This window comes from Caenorhabditis elegans, chromosome IV, assembly GCF_000002985.6.
Source record: "Caenorhabditis elegans chromosome IV".
Lineage (NCBI taxonomy): Eukaryota > Metazoa > Nematoda > Chromadorea > Rhabditida > Rhabditidae > Caenorhabditis > Caenorhabditis elegans.
The window spans coordinates 11,033,748-11,054,139 of NC_003282.8; the positions used below are offsets into that span (position 1 = coordinate 11,033,748).

General features: G+C 35.8%; 5 protein-coding genes, 2 non-coding genes and 1 pseudogene across 16 annotated transcripts; 5 read left to right on the forward strand and 3 right to left on the reverse strand.

The window, feature by feature from the left end:
• Positions 1-2,418: 2,418 nt before the first annotated feature.
• Positions 2,419-2,518, reverse strand: F36H1.13 (annotated as a pseudogene). Its single transcript has one exon. A coding segment is annotated over exon 1 (100 nt).
• Positions 2,519-2,834: 316 nt separating this feature from the next.
• Positions 2,835-3,427, forward strand: fkb-1 (peptidylprolyl isomerase; the record flags this gene model as incomplete). Of its 2 annotated transcripts, NM_001268602.4 has the most annotated exons (3): positions 2,835-2,966; positions 3,012-3,123; positions 3,175-3,427. In NM_001268602.4, the coding sequence occupies 3 exons, from the start codon at positions 2,839-2,841 to the stop codon at positions 3,352-3,354; spliced, it is 420 nt and encodes a 139-aa protein (NP_001255531.1). The 2 variants fall into 2 exon arrangements, with proteins under 2 accessions (NP_001255531.1, NP_001255532.1); NM_001268603.3 differs by lacking the exon at positions 2,835-2,966 and having other exon boundaries at positions 3,031-3,123; positions 3,175-3,354.
• A 1,480-nt stretch (positions 3,428-4,907) lies between these two features.
• kdin-1 (KAP NTPase domain-containing protein) lies at positions 4,908-13,675 on the forward strand (the record flags this gene model as incomplete). 8 transcript variants are annotated; one of them, NM_001083218.6, is made up of 26 exons in its annotated part: positions 4,909-5,252; positions 5,537-5,602; positions 5,648-5,749; positions 5,881-6,054; positions 6,103-6,210; positions 6,368-6,484; positions 6,532-6,728; positions 6,776-6,875; positions 6,923-7,021; positions 7,452-7,617; positions 7,669-7,848; positions 7,897-8,035; positions 8,092-8,293; positions 8,349-8,455; positions 8,541-8,686; positions 8,789-8,875; positions 9,182-9,492; positions 9,539-9,776; positions 9,820-10,025; positions 10,079-10,639; positions 10,696-11,185; positions 11,236-11,356; positions 12,177-12,332; positions 12,440-12,496; positions 12,727-12,841; positions 13,187-13,675. In NM_001083218.6, the coding sequence occupies 26 exons, from the start codon at positions 5,139-5,141 to the stop codon at positions 13,271-13,273; spliced, it is 4,446 nt and encodes a 1,481-aa protein (NP_001076687.3). The 8 variants fall into 8 exon arrangements, with proteins under 8 accessions (NP_001040942.3, NP_001040943.3, NP_001076687.3 ...); NM_001307085.3 differs by having other exon boundaries at positions 5,139-5,252; positions 10,070-10,639; positions 13,187-13,273; NM_001047477.7 differs by lacking the exon at positions 8,789-8,875 and having other exon boundaries at positions 4,908-5,252.
• F36H1.14 lies at positions 5,277-5,426 on the forward strand. The gene has a single exon (NR_056607.1). It is a non-coding gene; the product is annotated as an Unclassified non-coding RNA F36H1.14 (non-coding RNA).
• Positions 11,895-12,044, reverse strand: F36H1.16. Its single transcript, NR_056608.1, has one exon. It is a non-coding gene; the product is annotated as an Unclassified non-coding RNA F36H1.16 (non-coding RNA).
• Positions 13,676-15,423: 1,748 nt separating the features above from the next.
• On the forward strand, positions 15,424-15,889 carry F36H1.11 (uncharacterized protein). The gene is made up of 3 exons (NM_001028011.4): positions 15,424-15,478; positions 15,525-15,635; positions 15,688-15,889. Exons 1-3 carry the CDS (start codon positions 15,439-15,441, stop codon positions 15,786-15,788), a joined length of 252 nt encoding a protein of 83 aa, NP_001023182.1. The 5' UTR covers positions 15,424-15,438; the 3' UTR covers positions 15,789-15,889.
• Positions 15,890-16,380: 491 nt separating this feature from the next.
• F36H1.3 (Tyrosine-protein phosphatase) lies at positions 16,381-18,754 on the forward strand. The gene is made up of 10 exons (NM_069657.4): positions 16,381-16,489; positions 16,543-16,611; positions 16,658-16,775; positions 16,821-16,951; positions 17,176-17,308; positions 17,356-17,743; positions 17,788-17,987; positions 18,034-18,215; positions 18,280-18,591; positions 18,639-18,754. The coding sequence occupies exons 1-10, from the start codon at positions 16,469-16,471 to the stop codon at positions 18,681-18,683; spliced, it is 1,599 nt and encodes a 532-aa protein (NP_502058.3). The 5' UTR covers positions 16,381-16,468; the 3' UTR covers positions 18,684-18,754.
• A 249-nt stretch (positions 18,755-19,003) lies between these two features.
• Positions 19,004-19,955, reverse strand: F36H1.12 (Dynein light chain). Its single transcript, NM_001028012.2, has 3 exons — positions 19,823-19,955; positions 19,259-19,400; positions 19,004-19,215 (listed from the first exon to the last, which is right to left on the reverse strand). The coding sequence occupies exons 1-3, from the start codon at positions 19,885-19,887 to the stop codon at positions 19,069-19,071; spliced, it is 354 nt and encodes a 117-aa protein (NP_001023183.1). The 5' UTR covers positions 19,888-19,955; the 3' UTR covers positions 19,004-19,068.
• Between the last annotated feature and the right edge of the window lie 437 nt (positions 19,956-20,392).

Below are 20,392 nucleotides of genomic sequence, written 5' to 3' on the forward strand. Positions count from 1 at the left end.
TTCTGTCAGGACTCATTAGGTAGAGAGGAGACTCACAGAAGAAACTAAAACCTAATGAGACCCCAGAATACTGCCGGTATTCTGTCAGGACTCATTAGGTAGAGAGGAGATTCACAGAAGAAACTAAAACCTAATGAGACCCCAGAATACTGCCGGTATTCTGTCAGGACTCATTAGGTAGAGAGGAGATTCACAGAAGAAACTAAAACCTACTGAGACCCCAGAATACTGCCGGTATTCTGTCAGGACTCATTAGGTAGAGAGGAGACTCACAGAAGAAACTAAAACCTAATGAGACCCCAGAATACTGCCGATATTCTGTCAGGACTCATCAGGTAGAGAGGAGATTCACAGAAGAAACTAAAACCTACTGAGACCCCAGAATACTGCCGGTATTCTGTCAGGACTCATTAGGTAGAGTGGAGAGTTGGAAATGAAACTAAAACCTAATGAGACCCCAGAATACTGCCGGTATTCTGTCAGGACTCATTAGGTAGAGAGGAGATTCACAGAAGAAACTAAAACCTACTGAGACCCCAGAATACTGCCGATATTCTGTCAGGACTCATTAGTTAGAGTGGAGATTCACAGAAGAAACTAAAACCTACTGAGACCCCAGAATACTGCCGATATTCTGTCAGGACTCATTAGGTAGAGATGAGACTCACAGAAGAAACTAAAACCTAATGAGACCCCAGAATACTGTCGGTATTCTGTCAGGACTCATTAGGTAGAGTGGAGAGTTGGAAATGAAACTAAAACCTAATGAGACCCCAGAATACTGCCGGTATTCTGTCAGGACTCATTAGGTAGAGAGGAGATTCACAGAAGAAACTAAAACCTACTGAGACCCCAGAATACTGCCGGTATTCTGTCAGGACTCATTAGGTTTAGTGGAGAGTTGGAAATGAAACTAAAACCTAATGAGACCCCAGAATACTGCCGGTATTCTGTCAGGACTCATTAGGTAGAGTGGAGATTCACAGAAGAAACTAAAACCTAATGAGACCCCAGAATACTGCCGGTATTCTGTCAGGACTCATTAGGTAGAGAGGAGACTCACAGAAGAAACTAAAACCTAATGAGACCCCAGAATACTGCCGATATTCTGTCAGGACTCATCAGGTAGAGAGGAGATTCACAGAAGAAACTAAAACCTACTGAGACCCCAGAATACTGCCGGTATTCTGTCAGGACTCATTAGGTAGAGTGGAGAGTTGGAAATGAAACTAAAACCTAATGAGACCCCAGAATACTGCCGGTATTCTGTCAGGACTCATTAGGTAGAGAGGAGATTCACAGAAGAAACTAAAACCTACTGAGACCCCAGAATACTGCCGGTATTCTGTCAGGACTCATTAGTTAGAGTGGAGATTCACAGAAGAAACTAAAACCTAATGAGACCCCAGAATACTGCCGGTATTCTGTCAGGACTCATTAGGTAGAGAGGAGATTCACAGAAGAAACTAAAACCTAATGAGACCCCAGAATACTGCCGGTATTCTGTCAGGACTCATTAGGTAAAGAGGAGACTCACAGAAGAAACTAAAACCTAATGAGACCCCAGAATACTGCCGGTATTCTGCCAGGACTCATTAGGTAGAGAGGAGACTCACAGAAGAAACTAAAACCTAATGAGACCCCAGAATACTGCCGGTATTCTGTCAGGACTCATTAGGTAGAGAGGAGATTCACAGAAGAAACTAAAACCTAATGAGACCCCAGAATACTGCCGGTATTCTGTCAGGACTCATTAGTTAGAGTGGAGATTCACAGATGAAACTAAAACCTAATGAGACCCCAGAATACTGCCGGTATTCTGTCAGGACTCATTAGGTAGAGATGAGACTCACAGAAGAAACTAAAACCTAATGAGACCCCAGAATACTGCCGGTATTCTGTCAGGACTCATTAGGTAGAGAGGAGATTCGCAGAAGAAACTAAAACCTACTGAGACCCCAGAATACTGCCGGTATTCTGTCAGGACTCATTAGGTTTAGTGGAGAGTTGGAAATGAAACTAAAACCTAATGAGACCCCAGAATACTGCCGGTATTCTGTCAGGACTCATTAGGTAGAGTGGAGATTCACAGAAGAAACTAAAACCTAATGAGACCCCAGAATACTGCCGGTATTCTGTCAGGACTCATTAGGTAGAGAGGAGATTCACAGAAGAAACTAAAACCTACTGAGACCCCAGAATACTGCCGGTATTCTGTCAGGACTCATTAGTTAGAGTGGAGATTCACAGAAGAAACTAAAACCTAATGAGACCCCAGAATACTGCCGGTATTCTGTCAGGACTCATTAGGTAGAGAGGAGATTCACAGAAGAAACTAAAATCGTATAGAACCCGCGATGATCACATCTATCCCATGTGCACTAAATTTCCTCGTTTTTACTGGATTTTTGAATGTTTCAGTTGAAAACCAATCTGTTCCGTTTTTGGGAACGGAGTGGATTGATGCCGAGGCTTTGAGGCAGCCTTTGCGAGAGATTTGGCACTCATTTTGTCTGAAATTAATTATTTATAATAGAAAAACTGAATTATTTTGTAAAATTTGTAAAGAAAACGGTAAAAATCTGTTTAAAACTCGGGAAAACTCAAAAACTATGAACTATGAGTTAAAAATCCGACAAAAGTTGCGCCAACAACTTTTGCTGACCCATTACTCGTTTTCTCTGCGTCACAACGCCACGTTTGCTTGACTTTTGTTTGCACACCTTCGATTGCTCTTTTGCACTGATTTCTCTGTCCATTTTTCTATTCATAACGTATTTTTTCAATAATTTTTCGTTGTATTGTGCTTCTAAAAATCAATTGTATTGTTGTAGGATCATGAAAACCGCTGTTATCGTTGGACTTTTGTGCCTATTGGCGATCGCATATGCTGCCGATGAGCAGAAAATCGATAAATTGCAAATTGGAGTCAAGAAGCGTGCCGAGAACTGCGTTCAGAAATCCAGGTAAGCTTACTCTTTTTAATTAAAATAAAAATGTTAAATTTACAGAAAGGGTGATCAATTGCACATGCACTACACCGGAACCCTTCTCGATGGAACTGAATTTGATTCCAGCCGCACTCGCAATGAAGAATTCACTTTCACTCTTGGACAAGGAAATGTTAGTTTTTAAAGAAAAAACCAATATCAATAATTAAAATTGAAATTATAGGTGATCAAGGGATGGGATCAAGGACTTCTTAACATGTGCGTCGGAGAGCGTCGTATTCTCACAATTCCACCACACCTTGGATACGGAGAACGTGGAGCCCCACCAAAGATTCCAGGCAACTCTGTCCTCAAGTTCGACGTTGAGCTCATGAAGATTGACAGAGACGGAGAAGAATTGTAAACGAACTACGGATATTTAGAAAACGTGCCTTTTGTAACTTATTCATGTTCTCAGAGTATAATTTTTTTTTGCAGTTTTTTTTTTTGTCTTTATAAACATGCCCATTCTATATATTTGGACCGTCTGCGGCCATTGATCACAACCGCGTCTCGCTTCTCTTTATCACCTTGTATTGCACTCTGTCAGCGAAAATGATAGGGTGTGCGAGACATTTATCAATTTCCATACACCTTTTTCTCTTCTTACCTAGTAATGCCTTGCTTTCTTAGTTTTTAAGAATGATTATTTTAATCTGAAAATCTGGAATCAACAGTTTCGTAAATATTAGAATTCAAGTATGTGGTTCCTCTGTAAATAAAAAGCACGAATCGAAAAAGGAAATGCATTTTTGAAAATGTCGAACAATAAACAAAAAATTGGAATTCTATTAGTAGAAACCCAATTAAAACTGGCATCCATGAATTATTGCACCAACGATCCGAATGCTTCTTTTCTCTTTTTTTTTGTTCATGCTCCATCCTAACAATAGTTATAAATTGAGGTCGATTCTTGCTCTTCGTTGTCTTCTCTCAACACACGAGTAAATTGAGTATTCCTTGAGAGCCTCCTGTGAGAGTATTTGTGAGCCTTGTATTTCCTTTCTCTCACTGCTTTCTTCTTCAGTTTTGATGTATAAAAGTATGAATAATAAAACTGACATTTCGCACTGAAAATTCAACGTGGTTTCGGGAGTAATATTTGCATAATCCGTCTTCTTGAAACCAACGGAGCGTGATGGAAATTTGATAGGACTCGATATTTTCTCTAGAATTTTGAACTTGGTTTTTTGAATTCTCTATTTTTTTGAGATCTATGATAATCTAACGCTTTTTCTGTTTGCCTACGCTTTTCGTTTTTTTTGTGTTTCTATTGACAGGCTCCCATCCCATCATTTTTCGGTGTCTGCTACTGCGACCACCACTGACAGATGTGTCATTTTCTGCATTTTTTTTTCTGTTTTCCGAATATTGATTTCTATTCGATTTTTGAGGATTAAGAATAAATCATAAAATATTAAATTATTGGTAACTGCAATTGCGACCATTTTCGGAAATCGGTTTGAAACAAGCAAAAATAATTACCGAAGCTATATAATAAAAACCACTCATAAAACGAAGTTTCTCAAATATTTGTCGGAATTTTTCTTTTTAATTTGTAAAAAATTAAAGTTTCCAAAGAAATACCGCAGATTAAAGGCGCTGCCAATTAAATAATATTATTTTCTTTTTTCAGATTTGCAAATACAACAATGAAAGTCGCGTCGAGACCATTACAAAGTATTCTAGATGCGCCTTTAAAGTTACTGTAGGGACTTTTTGTTTTCTCTTTTCGATTTTTCTACGAATGCTTTGAAACTGTTTATTGTAGAATTTTAATGTATTTTAATCAGTTTTTGCTCTTAAATAGAGTAATTCCCAATAATTTTGTATCAAATTTTACCATTATCTACAGAAATTCGTCGGTTTTTCAATACATGCTGTCTATTATTCGTTTTCAACCCCATACAGTAATATTTTTCAGCTTTCAAACAAATAAAAAGAAAAACACAACAATTCTTCATCGATTTGCGAAGAAAAACTGCTGATCGAAATTAGTATTTATACTAAACAAGCGTCTGGAAAGTTTGTATATGACGAAGGACCACTGAAAGCAAGAGAAAATAGAGAAATCCAAGAAATATTGTGACGCGTTGTGGAGACCCAGGACGTTAGGGGAAAGAAGACGAGAAGAAGCAGCGAGGAGCCATGGTTCAAACACTGAGAAGACCGTGGCAAGAAGCGGCAAGCAGTGCTTTTGCCGTCGCCAGTGCTCTTCCGGTGACTATGAATAGTACACAAATTGCTGAGCTCTTCGAACAGGTTATATTTTATAATTATTAATAAATTTTAAGGAAACATTTTGAATCTCAATATGCTAATCTGAATTTAATACGATTAGAAATACTTTAATCGTCAAAAAAATCAATTTTCAAAAACCAAAATTGACAGAATGCTGTTTTATTTCGAAATTTAAGAATAAAGAAAAGTAATCACATCTTCCTAGAAATAAAACAAAGAAAATATCCTTTGAAGATCTTTGTTCAAAGAAAAACACTGAAAACATAAATTTTATTCATTTTTTTTTAACTTTGAAATGATTCCAGGTTGAGCATGGCACCACAGAACTCAGATGTGCACTCACCGCAGAAATATCAGCTCTCAGAAACGCTGTAAGTGCTCGAAATCGAATAAATTATTTCAAAAACAAATTTCAGAATGGAGAATCACTTCTCACAGTTGCCGTTCGATCAGGAAACACAGCAGTTGCCAAACAATTAGCACAATTGGATCCAGACGCAATTGATGAAACTGACAATGTAAGATTTCTGAAATAAAATATTTGAATACTCCAAAAAATTAATGAGCCATTTGATTTTTTTTCGAGTTGAGTTTAAAAAAAATCCTTATTCAAAAGCTGAATTCTTTTTTCAACTGAAAATTATTTCAGGAAGGTTGGAGTGCTCTTCTGAATGCAGCTCACTGTGGTCATGTTGACATTGTTCGATTATTAATTGATAATGGAGCATCTGTTGATCAACCTGATTTAATGGGATGGAGTCCTCTTATGTGGGCAGTTTATAAAAATCATTTAGATGTGGTTGATCTACTTGTTAACGCAAAAGTAAGTTATATATATATTTAATTAGAAAAACAACGATTTTTGTTACCGGCTCATGTAAATCTTATTGACGAAGAAGACGGACTCACACCGTTAATTGTAGCTTCTGGACGTGGATTTTCACAAATTGTAGAGCGATTAATTGATTCAGATTGTCAGGTTGGATTTTATTTGAAAAAAGGAAGTATTCGTATAAAAAAATTTCTAAATAGTCAGAGCTTCTCGTTTTCAATGTTTTTGCTATAAGAATTTATTCCAAAAATTTTTGTATCAAATTTTCAATATAATTCCAATTTATTTTTATTTATATTTTTAGGTAAATGCCTGTGACAAATTCGGAAGTACTGCATTAATTTGGGCAGCTCGAAAAGGACATCTTCCTGTTGTACAACTACTTTTAAATTCTGGAGCTGAGGTGGATGCAGTTGGAATGGTAATTTTTTTAGTTATTTTGAATCCTGAAACTAATTTCAATTACAGTACTCATCCACAGCTTTAATGTTGGCAACACGTGGAAACTTTATTCAAGTAGTTGAGCTTCTTCTGACACGAGAACCAAATGTTAATGTAGCTGATCAAAATGGTTTGACAGCTCTCGGAATGGCAGCTCGTGATGGATATGCTGATATATGTGAATCTCTTATTAATTCGGGTGCTTTTGTGAATCAGTGTGATAGGTATTTTTCTAATTAGTTTTTGACTTCAACATAAATGAAATTTGCAGATTTGGAAACTGGATTCTTACGTCAGCAGTTCGAAGTGGAAATGCGGCAATTGTTAGAATGATTCTCGACAAATTTGCTGATATCAATTGTCAAGACTCTGTAGGATTTAGAATTTAAGCATTGATAAAATAAATAAAAAAGTTCAGGAAAAACGGACACCACTTCATCTGGCCATCGATAAATCATTCAATGATATCGCCTACATTTTATTGGAGAAAAAACCGAATTTGGAACTGAAAAATAAGGTGAGGAACAAGGAGATATAATTTTTCGATTTTTTAATGTTTTTTTAAAGAAAAAGTTTGACAAAATGTTAAGAAAATTCAAAATTCCATCAAAATTGTAAAAACCGAAATTTAAAGCTTTTTTTTTTCGAAATAATCTTTTTTTTTCAGAATATTGAAAAACAAAAAAAATTCAATTTCGATTTTTCAAAAAAAAAAGGAAATTAAATTAAAATTATCGGAAAAATCTCCTGGAAACTATTGATTAAATATACTGACTATGAACATATGTTTATTTCAATTTTAAAAAAATTAAAAAAGTTTACCTAATCAAAGAATATATTGAAAATTTGAAAATTTCCCCCGAAAAATCAAAGAATTGAAAATCTGAAATGTATGATTTTTTTGATATTCAGAAAAATTGAAAAAATTCTCTATTTCTATTTTCTAGGACGGTGAAACTCCACTTCTTCGTGCTGCTAAATGTCGTCATGTACATCTGTGTACCTACTTGATGAGTTTCGGAGCTAAACTCGCTGCAGTTGATAATTGTGGAGATAATGCACTTCATTTGGCACTGAGAGCACGTAGTCGACGATTAACACAGGCACTTTTGTGTGAGTATTAATTTGTTTTGTAGATATTTTAAAAAATTGAGATTTTTACAGCCAATCCATCAGATTCTCGGTTACTGTACCGACCCAATAAGCTTGGTCAGACACCGTATTCCATTGACTTATCAAATCCTCAACCTATTCTGCCACTAATTTTTGGACCAATTGATGCGGAAGATAAAATGGATACAGCTATGGGATATGATGTATATTCTAATGTTTTAGCTGATATTGGTAAATTCCCGATATTTTCAATGAATTCATTGAATTTACTATTTTCAGTGTGTGAACCTTCTCTTTCTCTTCCACTTACAATTGGACTTTACGCCAAATGGGGATCCGGAAAATCAGCACTTCTCGCAAAATTGAAAGAGGCAATGCACAGTTTCTCAAGGGATTGGCTTGATGGAGTTTCGCTTTCGTATGTTTAAACATTTTATATAGGAAATTTTATTTTTTAAAAGTTGAATATTTCAGAGTTTCGTTTGCCTTATTCTTTGCCATATTCCTCTTTTTTGGAATGTTCTCACTAACTTTTACAATGCTCATTGCCATTTCTAACTCAGTCACAGCATATCTCATCTCATGGTCCGTCTTTCTTCTCATTTTCATCATATTCTGTTCACTGATTGTTGTGGTTTATTATGGGGATCGCAAGAACTGGTATACTTCAATGGATGTAAGATTTTTTATATTATCTGAAAACAAAACTTTCATTTTTTCACACATTTCAGATAGCCAATTTTTTTGCACGGGTGTTCAGTCGGATCCGATTGGTTTACAACATTTTAACACTTCATGCACCGATGAACAGTGAAGATAGTGCAAGTATGCCTGTTAGGTATGATTTTGTAGATTTGCATTAAAAAATTTTATCTTGAAAATATTACGTTTCAAACCAAAAGACACATTTTGGAAATTTTCAGTTTTCTCTTTGCCGACTACCACCGTCTTTCTTCTATTGGAGGCGAGCAAGCTCTTGCTAAAATCGTGGCGACATTGTTCGAGGCAGCTGAAACTCATTTTGGAGTGCTTCCAGTTCGACTTTTCTGTTGCATGAAACCACCATACCGTAAGTTTTATAGAAATATAGTTCTCCCAAATTTCAGATAATATTTACTATTTTCCATTATCCTTTAGTGGAACATTAGGTCCTATAACTCTAGATGTTCAGAATACATTGACACTGGTTTCGGATTCACTTCTCCATTTTCACGTACTACTTATCGTAGTTTACAGCAACCAAATGCGCACCAACAAGGTTTTCAGTCAATGTTGTTGTTGTTATATACCGTTTTTATTTCTAATTTTTTGAAATGTTAAACGGTTGGAATGATTTGTGATTGTCAAAGTTTGTTTCATGTCAATTTGCATGTAGTCAAGTCAAAAGCTATAAAATGAACAGGAGCATGTGAAATTGGTGATATTCGGAAAATTCGGAGTTTTGTTGTCGTGAATAGAGTTTATTTTAAAAAAAATAAATAAAAAAATAGTGTTGTTGGTGGTCTTTTCGATTTTTCAGTTCTATTTCTGTCTCTATTAATTTAAAAGATTGTTTTTTTTTCAGCTGGAATTCATGGATCTTTACGTCGTCACTGCGGTGTTCCCCATGTTATTCTTCTGATCGTTGCCGTCTTTCTACTAATCATGGCTCAAGTTTTTGGAACAGTTTGGCTACTTTCTGATCGAGATCCGAATAACTTCAATCTATTCATAGCAATTGCATTCCTTTGTGGATTTGTAATGATTGCCATCTATCCATTAGCATTAATTATAATGTATTCATGGACAAATGTACCAAGACGAAGAGTCAATGCAGCTGCTCGGAATGCTCATAAATTACGATTTGAAGGTCTAATGCAAAAGTTACAGACCGAGGTAATTGTTTTTTATTTGGGAATAGTTTCAAAAATGAATATTTCAGGTTGATCTTCTTGCTGATATGATCCGATCACTCGATGCTTTCACTAGAAGTCACACACGTCTCGTTGTGGTGGTCGATGGGCTCGATAATTGTGAGCAGGAACGAATGGTTCAGACTCTTGATGCTCTTGAGCTATTATTCTCGGCCCGCAAGCATCGCCCCTTCATCACAATTATTGCTGTGGATCCACATGTAATAGTATCTGCAATCAATCATAATATGCATTCAGCACTGTCTGGTAAATTAAAAACTATTTTAATCAACCGATTTTGATATTTCAGGCACTGAACTCACTGGACACGACTATCTGAAAAACATCATCAGTATGCCGTTCTATCTTCATAATTCTGCTCTTCGTCAGCTACAATCTAAACTTCGTGAAAAACGAGAATCGATGGCAGAATGGAAAGAAAGGTTCAAACGTCAAGACACATTCTATGGATCACATCTTTCATTGAGAGAAGCTGATGGAAGAACAAGCAGAAAGGTTTTTGTATATTAGTTAAAAACTGGAATCTAATTAAAATTAAGTCATTTCAGAAGTCCACTGTTCCAAACATGAACTCGAATAGTGTGGTTGGTCGGAATATGAATGACGGAATTCTTGGCGAAGACTACTTTTCCAATATGAATCCTCGTGCCATGCGTCGTATTGTCAATGCTTTAACTCTAACTGGACGTCTCATGAGAGCTTTTGAAATTGACTTTTCATGGATGTCACTCGGACATTGGGTATCTCTTCTCGAACAATGGCCTTCACGAATGTGTTGGCTTATTGATAGAGCTCTTGAAGTTCACAACAATCAGCTTCTTCTATCTGAAGTATACTATCAACTCAAGGATCACATTCCAGCTCAGGATGATTTGATGCAGCTCGACAGAAATTTGGAGAATTTTGAAGGTTTCCTAGATTCTAAAGGAATCCCATCAGCAGAGAGACTTACTGTTGGACATGTCAAGAAATTTGTCCCCTGTACCAGCAGTTTGGATCCTTATTTGAGAAAGTTGATTCGCGAGAGAAGTAAAGGATTAGTGGATATTGAAGCACAAGTTGGAAGTGCAGGAATGGCTATTCCACCGAATGCGAGACTTTTGTTTAGTGTAAGTTTCTTTTTTTTCCGATATTTGCCAGTTGGAAAATTATTTTTATGTTACAGGATGATTTAACATGGATGTCGATTGATACTCCACTTGTCGAAATGAAGCTTGATGCAGTTGTCAACCTGATCCGTAAAATAGACATTCCATCAAATCGCCTCGATTCAATTCTCGATAGATTCTATCAATTAAACTTATGTGGATTGGTTCTTGCCACGTGTCCATTGCCAGAACTGAAGGATAGTATGCAATTACCACTTGGTGATTGGACTTTGATTCGTTTGCTTCTTGAAACTCTTAAAGTATTTGGCTCCTCTCCACCAGGACTCCGAGTGGATAAACGAAAAGCACTGACACTCCGCGAAGAGGATGAGGAAGAGGAAATTGAAGAGGCAGCAGAAGCTGCTTTGAACTCTGAAAAAGAGCGTGCTCCACTTCTTGGATCTGTGAGAGCTGAACAGAGAAGACGGTCCACAATTGTTCAGAATGCCACTGAGCTGAGCATTGATCACAAATGTCTTATGGAGAAGTTATCGGGAATGGATTTGAGTTAGTTTTTATTTTGAAATAATTTTTGTTTAAAATTATTTCTTTTTCAGCTGAAACCGAAGGTGATGTCAATGAAATGCATTTCTCTCATTTTTCGTCGTCAACTGATGGACCATCTCCAATGGCTGATGGATTCCTTCCAGCTTCAGTTTCTGCTGCTCCATCAGTCAGGTTTGTGAGATAAAGTTTTTAGATTTTTTAGATCAGCAATTAACAAATTTGGTTCGTATCAACTTTCGTTGATCTCATATTTTCCAGATCACCTTGGTTCTACTAGGTTATTTCCAATAAGTTAGAAATTAATATGGTTAGTCTCAGAAGTCTTTAATTTGTAGTCTAGTGACGTGGGCGATTTCATTTATAAACTCTGCATTGACTTCTTGCATGTTTTTTCTCCATATAACATTTATATTATTATCCAGTAGCGAAATTTTGCGATTTTCCCGCTAAAATTACGGTAACCGGTCTCGAAACGACAATTCTTCTTAAATACAAAAATGCGCCTTTAAAGAGTACTGTAACTTCAAACTTTTGTCGCTGTGGATTTTTAAATCGATTTTTCATAGTTTTTCTCAAGTTATTAAATTTATATTTTTTTAAATTGCTCTTTCGGCATATACATATATAGAAATTAATAAGAAATTAATATAAAAAAAACTAATAAAAATTCTGACGAAAAATCGAAAAAAAATCCGCTTTTTGTGGAAGAAATCGAACGATCAAAAAATTGGAAAATTGAAAATCGAAAAACGAATATTTTGATTTTCTGGGAAACCGAAAAATCGAAAAATATTTTGTCGTGTCGAGACCCGGTACCGTATTTTTTGTGAAAAAAAATGTTGCGTCTGGGAGTACATGCCCCGTCACGGATTATTCGACTTTATGAGCTCTCGTAATTTCTTTTTTTTTAATGTAATATTGAAATCAATATATAAATTAACGAACAAATTAATATGATATGCACATAAATAATAGCATGAAACATTTTCAGATTCGACGATAATATTAATGATCTGGAACGTGAAGCTTCTGACGCTGACAGTACACAATCCCGATACGATTCGAAAGAAAATCTTCTTGAAGATGAAAGAAGTGCTTCTCCACCGGCACATGTTGATTTAATGAGATTTGACAGTGGAAATACAAGGTAATAATTACAAAAAAACGGCATTGAATGTTCGATTTGGTAGACGAATGGCTTATTTCATTAATGTTACATATCCTTAGTTTTTACTCCAAAAAATATAATTTCAGCAGTGATTTCGTACGGTCCAGTTACCGTACCTCATCGAGATATCGTAGAATGAGCCGGTAAATTCCAAGCTTTATTGCAAAAAAAATTAATTTAACGTCACGAAGACTTTTTGTGTGGTTTCTCCTTGCACTTTGGTTTAATTATTAAAAAATTCCGAAGAATGATTTTTTTGTTTGTTCAAGCTCTGAAAATGCTGCAGTGGAACCTTGAAGTGTCCGTTTTTGCCCTCTTCTTGCATCATTTTTTTCCCAATTTTTATTTGCATGCTAATTCAGCCTATTTTCAGAGGAGACTTGATGCGAGGAATGCACCAGAATGACACAATCCGAAGCAGTATGGATCAAAGTGGAACCGGAGCAGCGCCGAGCTCATCGAGTTTGATGGCATCAGATGAAGATTTGGTTGGTTTGAAGAATATTAAAAGCTCGAGGCATTAGGCCGCAAATTCTTGGCCAAGTTTAAATAAATTCTTAATTGGCAAAATTTGGGCAAAAAGTGGGCAAAACGTTGTTTAGGCCGGACTCAATTTCAGTCCAAGTTTATCCCAACACTCTTGCCAGTGTATTACACTTTAATAAATCGAAAAAAAAATTGCAAAACTTTTGCCGACTCATTAATCTTATGAAGCCAAAAAAACTTAATAAGTCATATTTCGAGCTTCAATTATTTTGATCAAAAAAAATTAGGTGTACTGTCGTATCCGCAATTCCGTATTTCAAATTAATTTTTTAGAAATAAATTTTCAGAACCAGCAAACTGTACAACGACGTGGTGGAGACGACTTTGAGCGTATCCAACTTGAACAACTATTCAATCGACAATCCGATGCTTAAACTATTTCTCTGTATACTTAGTATTAATAATTCGTTTAAATATCCTATCATCTTAAAATACTTCCCATCTGTACGAATTCTGTGATAATTTCAATATTGCCCTAAATTAGGGAGCTTAAATTTTTTCTTTTCTTTCAAGTTTCCTTCCTTCTCATCAGCTTCAAACCGTTTCACTTTCCCCCAGTTTCTGCACGAGTGTTTCATTCAATTTTCAGTTGTTTTCATTTTTAGCTTTATCATGTTGTTTTTTTTTTGGATAGGTTCTGTGTTCCTGTCCGTGTGCCTTAATCTAAGTCAATAATCTTCCCCTCATTGATCAAATTCGAAACATGACCCTTTTTATTAGGTTTTTTTTCTCCGGTTTCACTTTCAATCATAGCAATAAAAGTTATATAGCCTTTACCTGCGGTTGTCTCGTAACTGACATAGGGGGGGGGGGGGGGGGGGGGGGAAATTATGCAATACGTACTCATGATGAATGAAATCCGGTCTTTCAACCTGCATTATGTCAACTGAATGGAAAAGTTTTGGATGGAAGTTTACAGATTTATAGGATGTCACAATGTCAGTTTGTACGCAGCTTCCGGAGAGTTTTGGGTCATATTAAATAGAATATGGGAAATTTAAAAAAAAAATAAAAATAAGTGAGAATACTTACCGTAGTTACCAAGGAATACCAGGGCTGAAGATTTTCTGCTACAACTTTTTTCCTCTGAAAAAAAGTATTAAAAATATTCTGTTCACTTTTTCTAACTGAAATTATTTCAAATTTCACAGGGTTTTTTCATATTTTTCATGAAAACGTTTCCAACTTGCAACATTTTGGCAGCGAAATCCCATTAGCTTTGGCACCTACCGTAACCTTGGTGCAACCTCTGCCAATATCGTGGTCAATCCAGTTAGGTTAAATTACTTAATACTGGAAATTTAGGAAAAAAAAAAGTATTTTCCAATCTATTTGGAATGTAATCTGTGTTGTTTTATTTCCTAACCAGCCGTGGACCGCACCTCCGGCGCGGCCCCGACTTCTGGGGCTGAAAAACTAATTTTTCTGAAATTACCGTAATCTTACAGTACTCCTACCGTACCACTATTGTACCACTACAGTACCCCGACTATATCCCTCACTAACCCCAACTCACTATCCGTCGAGAAGCCAAAACTTCGCAGACTACAAACGATGGACAAACGGAATAAACGCTTTATATATAGTAAATGATAATTTTGGTTTTAGCTGTAATTTACTATGCATCAATTTTCATGATTCAATATCAACGAAACCTATAAACAAATCAAGTTTTCACTTTTTCTATACTTTTTTAGTTTTTTTTTTTTCAATGAAAGTTTGCAACACTTTCTCTCTTTCTGGAAACTGGATTGCGACGTGGGCGGATCTGTGTGGTTGTTATGCAAATTTGGATTCTCTACCGATTCATTCTGATGCTTTATTTCACTTTTCCACTTGACAATGGTTTCATTTCTTGATTTTCTACTGAATATAAGTTATTTCCTATATTAGTCTTGCATCCACATTGCTCTATTTGGGCAGTTATATTTAAGTATCGTTGGTTTTAACAGGAATAGTTTAATGTGGATAAAAAAGTTCAATACTCAATTTTCACCTTTTATAATTTTGAAAGTCAACGAAAAATTATTTTTGACACTACAAGTTTTGGTTTTAATTAAGTTTCATTTGCCTGTATAGACCTATTGGTGTTCCAGACATGTGCTCTGCAGTTCTCAAAGAGTTCAAACTATTTGAAAAATTGGAAATTTGGCAGAACCCTGACCGAACATTAAAAAAAAATCTAACAACCGTCGAAGTGTTCAATTATGGAATTTGGTTAATTTGGAACTATTACAAAAGAATTGATACAGAATATCTGTTGAAAACATGACTTGATTTTTTTCTCGAATAGAAATTTCTGAAAAAGCTTCAAAAATGAAGTAAGAATTTGGTCATCAAATTTTCCAGTATTATTCAATCTTTTGAACTTTTCCAATTAACATTTTAGTAATTGAAATCTGTTTTGCTTTTCCAAAGTGCTCAATTACTTTTACTTCTTTGTCTCCTTCCTCTCCGCTAATTTTCCGACCATCTGTTCAAATGTTCCTCCTGCCATTTCCCATCTCAATTTGCATTTCATTTCAGGATCTTCTTCACCATGAAAACAGCATTCACTTTTATAATTTGTGTTCTATTTGGCAAGTTTTTTGAAATTATTTTTTATTGTGATTTTTTTGTTTCCAGTTACTTCAATAAGAAGTGAAGAATCATCTGAAAATGTTCATGTAAGTGGATCATTTCGAGTTGCGGCTGAAGGAGAAGAACTTCCAAGATCTGCAGGAACCCAACAAGAACGTAGGTTTATCGTTGCGGTAATAGAACTAATAACTATTAACTTCAATTTAAGATCCATTCTTCCAACTTGAAGCCATGAAAATTGCAAGAGCCTACTTGGACAGACAATACGCAAAGGAACGGGAACAGAAGGCAGACCAATTTGGAGCATAATCGTTTTATTTCACATCACATTAAGCCAAAAATCAAATTCCTCTCACCTACAGGGCTTTCAATTATGAAGTATGAATGTAATAAATTGTTAGAAACGAAAAACGAATTTGGTTCTGTATTTCAATTTGAAAAAAAAAACAGAATAAAGTGTTTAAAATGTAAAAACAGAACAATCCGAAAAATCACAAAATCTCAGGTGGAAGACGGCTTCCCATCGATTACCAACAATTTTCTGATGGTTACAGTAAACTTCAACTACGATTCATCAACACCTTCTGAGCCTCCAACAAAATTTTTTTTCCAAATTTCCAGCAGTTTTTTTCCGGTAGTTTTTCGATTTTTTCACAAATTTCTAGATCACTCCAGAATTACGCTACCAATCTGTCAAATTAAAAAAAATCTAATTCAAGTTCTTAGACTCTTTTTACAGTATACAGTACCCCTACAGTACTTCCAATGTGTTGGCAGAACTCAAACAAAAATTTGGCACAACTTAATTATTCAAACTTTCCAACAGCAAAAAATTTGAAAACAAAGTTTCACGTCTTGGAAATTAATAGTCCACGAGGCTAACGAGAAAAATTGTTTGATCAATCAATAAAAAATTCTTCAATCAGTTCTTATTTAATATCGCCCAAATTTCGACAATTCAAAGATTCGTCAATTGAATATCGAAAAGTATGGATTTTCTCAAATCGATGGTAAGTTTCAGCCTCTCGTATTCAAATTTAATCTATTATTTTATGTTTTAAAGAAAAATCGAAAGAAGAGCAATTCAAAAGATACGAATAAAAAGAAGAATAAACAGCAAGCTTCGGCTAAGGTATCTTGATACAAAATGAGAACATTTGGAAATTATGATTTTTCAGAAAAAGAAGAGCGGTGATAAGAATTGTTCGAAAAGATCGAAAAAACACAATACGAAGCAAAAAAGTAAAAGGGAGAAGAAAAGTGCAAGAGAGAAGAAAAGTTTAAGAGAGAAGAAAAGTATTTTATTGAAAAAATATAATTAAACAAACGATTATATTTCAGGTGCCAGAGAGAATACGATGCATGACATTTTCGATCGAGATACTTTTGCCTTCCGACTCGAACACTGTGTTCATCCAGATGCATTGAATCGTCATTCAGTACAGACAGAGGCGTTTGAGACTTTTACAACGGTAAATGAATGATCTCACCGTAAGAAAAAAGTCTACTGTTTTTTTTCGCATTTTTAATTTGCCACGCATTTCTCCGTTTTCTCTTACGGTCTGAAGTGCGGATAATAAACCTAGAACTTTGCGGATCTATCTGACAGTAGGCCTCGTCCCTACACGCCTGGTTACTAACATGTCTCAAGTTATAAATTTACTTATTGAGATGCACTTTGACTCAAATTTTTCAGACTGTCACCTCAATGGGAGTCGATGGATTGGCCAAAGAATACCTGGAAACTTTGGTTCCTTTTTTGCCAGTTGGATACTTTGAACGATCAATTTTCGATAAAAATACGGAGTTCAAGAAAAATCGATACAAAGGTTAGAATTTTTAATCCCCCTCCACCACAAACATACATTAATTTCAGATGTTCCTTGCAATGACAAAACTCGTGTAATTCTGAAAGATGGCTATCCGGGTGACTACGTCCACGCAAATTATGTAAAAGGTACAAAGCCTATGTTCATTCTGACACAAGGACCACTCAAGGACACTGCCATGGACATTTGGAGAATGGTGCTTCAGGAAGGTGTAGCGGCGATCTGCATGCTCTGTGAGCTCATTGAGAATGGACGTCCCAAGTGTGAGCCGTACTTTCCTGATACTGAAGGACAAGTTCTGACTTTCGGAGAGATAACGGTCACTTGCACGGAATCAACAACACCTGATAACCACACCCAGTTGAAGATGTTGACGGTTATGGATAAGAAGTCAGGAAAGTCACATAAGCTGTACCACTACAAAATTATCACTTGGTATGTTCAAACAATATGTTTTGTTAAACATTTTTCCTATTCAGGCCTGATAAATCAATTGCTCTCTCCAATTTGGCAATCCTCCGAACCTTGAGAAGCCTGAGAAAGATGCCTGGTCCAATTGTTGTGCATTGTTCAGCCGGAATTGGAAGAACCGGAACGTTTGCCGCAATCGAAGTTGGTGCTCAATGCCTTCTAAATGGGAAAGCCTTCCGACCGGCTGATTTAGTGAGAGCTGTCAGACGTTAGTTTATTTTTCTATTTCTCTTGTAAAATCTTTATTTCTTTAGATTGTCGCTTGAACAGTGTTCAAATGGACACACAGTATCTGATGTTAGTCGAGGCAATTCTGGATTTGGGAGTGGCGTTCAAGTATATTGAAGATCCGAAATCACTTGACGCTATTGAAACCTACAAAAGAAATGTTGCAGACTATGTTGAAGCTCATCCGCCTCCGCTCGAAATGTTCAAGGTATGTAAAAAGTTTCATACGCATTCTAGGGAAGATCATCGATTTTTTAAATATTATATTACAGGCACCGCCAAAAGTTGAAATTGAGAAAGAAAAGGAAAAAGACAAGGACGAAGATGATGGAGCACAACCATCTTCTGCTCCTGTCCACACTCCACCAGCTCCTCCAGCAATTCCAAGTCCAGCAAAGCTTCCAACTGCCCCACCTCCTGTGGAGAAACCAGTTACTCCATCTCCAAGTGCATCCCCTCTTCCATCCCCAGTTTCTTCACCTGCTCCACAACTTGTCCAAAAGCCAACCACCCCTACTGATGCATCTAAACCTTTTGTTGCTCAACCACCATTTGCTCCAAATCTGGGTGCACAGACCGGAATGGTATGTAAATTGAAAAATGAATTCCTTGTCTAAAATATTAATTTCAGCAACAGCCTTCCAACTTCAATATCGAAAAAAGCTTGTACAAATGAAAGTGCGAATGAAACGATAACTTACTCTTTTTTATTATGATTTTTGGAAATAAATCTTGGATGGCTAAACATTTAATGGTTTTAAAATATTTTATACACCTCCAGCGGGGCCTCGACTTCCAGAGATGAAAACTATTTGAAAGTACAGTAACCCTATAGTTCACCTAACGTACTCTTTCCGTACTAGTACAGCTACAAAAAGTTAAATGTATTGGGAAACTTTGAACTTTTTGATCCACTTTTGAAGGAAATTACCAGTACTGAAAACTCAAAAGTATTGTTGATTTCAATTAACTTGTGAAGCATCAGAAGTTTCGAAAAAAAATTACAATTTATTATCCTGAAAATAATCCAAAATATCAGAAATTTTACAAAATCCTATAGACTAAGATTCTTTGACAATTGCGATTCCACTTCCACTGACATCAAGAACAACAAAACTTGGACTTCTTTTGAAAGATGTCGAGAAGAACATGTAAGGATCTTCGTAGAATTGAATACCCCAATATCCACCCAAATGTCCTTGAACCAACTGAAATTTTGGACGTTTTGTGTGGAATAAGACTACAAATTACTTCTTGTATTTTATTGAGAGCATCTGTTTCAAATCTTCCATTAAAGTTGTCTTCAACCACTGCTTCCATGAAAAGAATAGTTTCTTCGTTCATTCCATACGATGAAGTCACTTCTATTCGATACTTTGGATATTGACGACTTCTGAATATTTATTTTGCATTTGGAATTTCATATTGAGGAACATTAAACTGGTTTTTGCTTTTTACAGTAATACTATTTAGAGCACTCCTACAGTACTTTAGCACTACGGTGACGGTTCAGACTGCCACGACATTTGTTAAAAGCGCTTTTTAAATATTAAATATTACCCAGTTGCGAAAAATTAATATTTTTGATGAATTTTAGGGTATTCACTCTCGACACGACTGAAAATTTTCCGAGGAAAACAGTTTTAGCATTTAGAGAGTACTGTAGTTGAAACTTCCGGTTTTTTATTAAATTAAATTCAATAATTCATTCGTTTTTCTTTTGTTTCTTCCAATTTCAGACTTGAAGAGCAGAAGTCGGTGAAATGAGACTACCGTACTTTTTAAAGGCGCACACTTTTTTACGCGAGTACTTACAAATGATCTCCTTCCTTTATAATTTTCGGATTAAATTTCTTTGCATATCGTTGTACTGCTGTCATTGCACAATAGAGAAGGGAAATATTTAGCAGTATCAACAATAATTCCAACTTCAGAAACATGGTGTTCGTCCGTCAAATGACCGATTTCAAGTCTCATTCTTGATTCTTTTATATTAATTTTTAGGGTACTTGTATAACTAGTTCTCAATTGTTCGATTTCTGAACTTTCTTCATTATTTTTTTACATATAGTGTTATTTTTTGTCTCATTTAACGTCTATTGTAGACATATTTTCGGTCACAACACAAACAGAGACACTACAAACACAGGAAGTTGTTTTCGAGAAATATATGAGGAAGCCGGAAGAGAAACAAAAAAGAAACTTATCTTATTTATAAGGTGTTTTCCTTCTTAAAGTAACTTATTTGGAAATGAAATATAATGGAAAATCTGCTTGGCTGACCTCGGAACTCATTTCTTCCATGTTTCCAGTTCTCGTAATCAGTGGTGACTCGAATTTTGAAGATGTTGCGACCGTGCTCCATTGGACTCTCCTCTGCGTCTC